This window comes from Poecilia reticulata, linkage group LG4 (genome assembly GCF_000633615.1).
Source record: "Poecilia reticulata strain Guanapo linkage group LG4, Guppy_female_1.0+MT, whole genome shotgun sequence".
Lineage (NCBI taxonomy): Eukaryota > Metazoa > Chordata > Actinopteri > Cyprinodontiformes > Poeciliidae > Poecilia > Poecilia reticulata.
In genome coordinates this window covers 1,801,594-1,805,085 of record NC_024334.1, presented here as the reverse complement: position 1 = coordinate 1,805,085, position 3,492 = coordinate 1,801,594, and the positions used below count along the sequence as shown (strand labels likewise).

Genomic DNA, 3,492 nt, shown 5'->3' with positions numbered 1-3,492 from the left:
CCACTGTGCAGCCCACAACCCCAGATTGTTGAACTTAAAAAACAATGTTCTGGAGAACTCCTCTTTTGTCGTTAAATCACCTTCATGAACTTTAGTTTCTGAGTTAAAACCAAAACAGTTTTCTTGTTGACATGTTTCAAGGCAGCAGGTGGACTTTCATTTTCAAGTTAAATCACTTTCTGATGTTTTACAGTGTATGCTCATTTATTGAAGCCTCTGGACATTTTGGCTTCTTGGGCYTCCAATAAGAAGGGGATGACAGTCGGATCTGCACGTTTTCCTCATGACCCAGAGGTGGAAACAGGGTGTAACGTGTTGGTGGGGATTTTGGGATCTCGTAATGGGATAATGGTGAATCATCCACAGTCCGTCGCTCCGTGTCCGGGTTTTCCCTCGGATCCTGGTGTTTCCACAGCTGCTTWGCGCCTCTCAGAAATAATAATGTTAAGTTCAGAGCTGTTCATGCTTGTCCTGCTTCCAGAAAGAACTTTGAAAAGTGTATTTTACTGATGTGCTGAATTGATTTAGACGATGAACAGCATGTGTGCCACATTTATATTTTATATTTTACCCACAGTGTTTTTGCCCATGGCAGAGCTAACACAGGCTGCTGTCTCCTAATTTTATTCCTATTTATATTATTTTGCCAGATTTCACAAGTTTGATTGCACTGGTTTAATGTTGAACACAATAAATGAACAAGTTCATGAACAAGTTTGAGAAATAAACTTAGGCAATTGTTATATTTGCAATGTATTGAAAAAAACTATGAACCGAATTACGTTTTTGTGATTTTTCTTTGCAGTTTTTAGCATTTTATTTTGTTGCTATGGATTAATAACATATAAATTGTGAAAGACCTGGATATAAGGATTGTACTGATGTATTGGTTATTGAAATGCTCCAAATAATGGCTGTTCAGCATCCAAAAATGTAAAAATAAGCTCATGCGAACCTTTATAATTGCAGTCCTAAATGGGTTAAAATTGCGTCATTTGCTCTTTTTATGCTTCTTGTCATTGATCCATCAGGAATTTAGATGGTTCTTGCTATGTGTGGTTAAAAAGCTACAACATTTACAGCTTCATTGCTTTGAACCCCAATGAAAACCTGCTGGTTATTCCACCAAACACTGATTTCTGAACTCTCTCTGAGTTAAAACATTGGCATTGATGTTTTTAAATGAACATAAACATGTTTAGCTCTGAAAGCATTGCATCTTTTTTCACCGTTTCTCATTTTCTTGGATTTTTGCTTGRAATTTCGTGGACATGTTTTCAGTAGAATAAAGGAACAATGTTAATTTTACTCAAACATTTATTTATAGAAAGTAAAACCAGAGAAACCGATCATTTTAAGTGGTTTCTTCATTTTTATTTTCCAGACCTGTACTGGCATACGAGCTTCTTTTGATTCTGGGTAAATTACAGGTTAAATGTAGAGCAAAGTCGAAATCATTTAAATCATTAAATTCAGCTAAATGTGATCAATTTAACTGGTTTTGTTYCTCCAGTAACTTGCTCTCAACACCCAGCCAGAGTTTCAGTATCTTATTTTGATGAAGTGCTAAGCTAGCAGGTTTACTGTGTTTTGTTGATTCAATGCCGTTTCAGTTGATCATCAATGCAGAACATTAAGAAATGCCTAAAGGATCAGATTGATTGAACATTTATAGTTTGAATTTAAAATATTTCAAAGCGTTTTTCTACTTTCGCCACAGAAAATCTTAGCAACGTTTGAGATTTGATGCTAATCTGAGGTCCTGCTTGAACTACAAATGTTTTTACTTCACCCAGGTGCTCTGCAGATTTCCAAGTCAGATTTATTTTTGTTTCGGTTTTCGAAGGAGCTGTTGGTGGAYCTCGGCTGGGCAAGCAGGAAGAGAGGAAGAGGCGAAGAGGACGGAGGGAGCGCCCTGCCAGATGGAAGCGGCGGAGGAGATTGCGATGATGAGGATGGCTGTGGAGCATCTGGTGAAGAGAGCTCTGGTGAGTCACATGTGCAGACAAACATGCAGACATGCATGTGGGAAGAGAGGAATAAACAATGGCAAACACACCCACACAGGAACAGACCTGGTGCAAATACACGTCCTGTTCATGCACCAAACACACTCCATTCACATGTACTTACATAATTAGCTCATTAATACACAGACATATGGTTCACTGGCCTGCAGATCTGAATATGCTGCAGCCTTTACATATTTAGTGCCAGCAGGGGGAAATGCTCAGTCAGATTCGCTCCCGCTCCTTCACTTCCTCCTCCTCCTCCTCCTCCTCGCTTTCTGCTGGTCTCTGCAGTTTATTTCTGTGTGAGTTTGGATAAATGACGAACGAACAACCAGGTCGCCCCAGCCACACAAATGTAAAAATAAACAGTGATTATTCATTTTCTTTTGGTTTATTCATGGTGTGTGAGCATATGCATAAAACATGGCTGTCACAGGGAGATGTGGAGATCCAGGGAACCCCTCTGAGCTTTGATGCAGCTCCACAAAGGGAGCGCAGCGAAAATCCTGCAGTCGTTTAAATTGTTGATGAGGAAATTATGCTCGGTATCAATGCTCAAATGCAATTTTCCCACTTCTTGAACCCATATTCAGATGAAAAATGAAACTGCTTTGTGGTAGATTTCAGAGCAGATTCAGAGTTTGTATTGGATTAATCAACAACATTTACTTATTATTGATTGATTCAGCTTTTTGAAGTAAAGAAACTTGGTTGTAGCGGTAGGTGATGCCAGATGATCCTCAGGGATGTCATGAGAAGAAGTAGAACTGTAAGCAGTTCCTGGTCCGACCCGGTAAGTCCCACCGTCGTGACCCTGAACCCTCCTGGACCTGATTGGATCCAGATTCTGGACCGTTCAGGATCCTGAACCAGAGGTTAAATTTAGAGAAGTCGGGGGTAGAGACTGGATTCGGTCCAAAACGAGTGAAATGTCTGAACAAAAACAACAACACTAATGAAGGCTCCATTAAAAATAATGTCCCATAATTATCTGCTGTGGTTTTTATAGGGATGCCACAGCAGAAATCGATTATCTGGGAGTTTTTATATACCCATCATTTACTTTTACTTTTCATGCTGGTAAATATTTTGGTAGGTCAGAAACTGAGCAGAAACTCTGCAGAAGAGAAGGATAAAGCCGGTGAAGAGACACTGTATTTTTGCTGTAAATAAAACTCAATTACGTCAGTAAAATAAAAAATAGGACCAACACCAGAGCCAGGAAAACAACGGAAAATTCTTGATTTCCCAGCTTTAGAAATTAGATAATCAGAATGTTGTTAATTTAAAATTGCTGCAGTTTTAATAACCCTTCAGAGAAATCAAGAAGTAACATTTTCAGGAAAGCAAATTCAAAGTTTGGGCAGCAGCAGSAAATTCAGGAGACATACTGTAAAACGCTTCGCTCTGGAGTTTAGAGGGGCCACATTAAAAGCTGCGGTGGGCCAGATTTGGCCCTCGGGCCTCGAGTTTGACACAT

General features: G+C 39.5%; 1 protein-coding gene across 2 annotated transcripts in view; it reads left to right on the top strand.

Annotated features, from left to right (window-relative positions):
* LOC103463086 (glypican-5-like) overlaps positions 1-3,492 on the top strand; it is a 62,647-nt gene that overhangs the window by 40,701 nt on the left and 18,454 nt on the right. For both annotated transcript variants that reach the window (XM_008406222.2, XM_008406221.2), the window contains exon 9: positions 1,847-1,988. In XM_008406222.2, the coding sequence (XP_008404444.1) occupies positions 1,847-1,988 (142 nt within the window). The remainder of the gene's footprint in view (positions 1-1,846; positions 1,989-3,492) is intronic.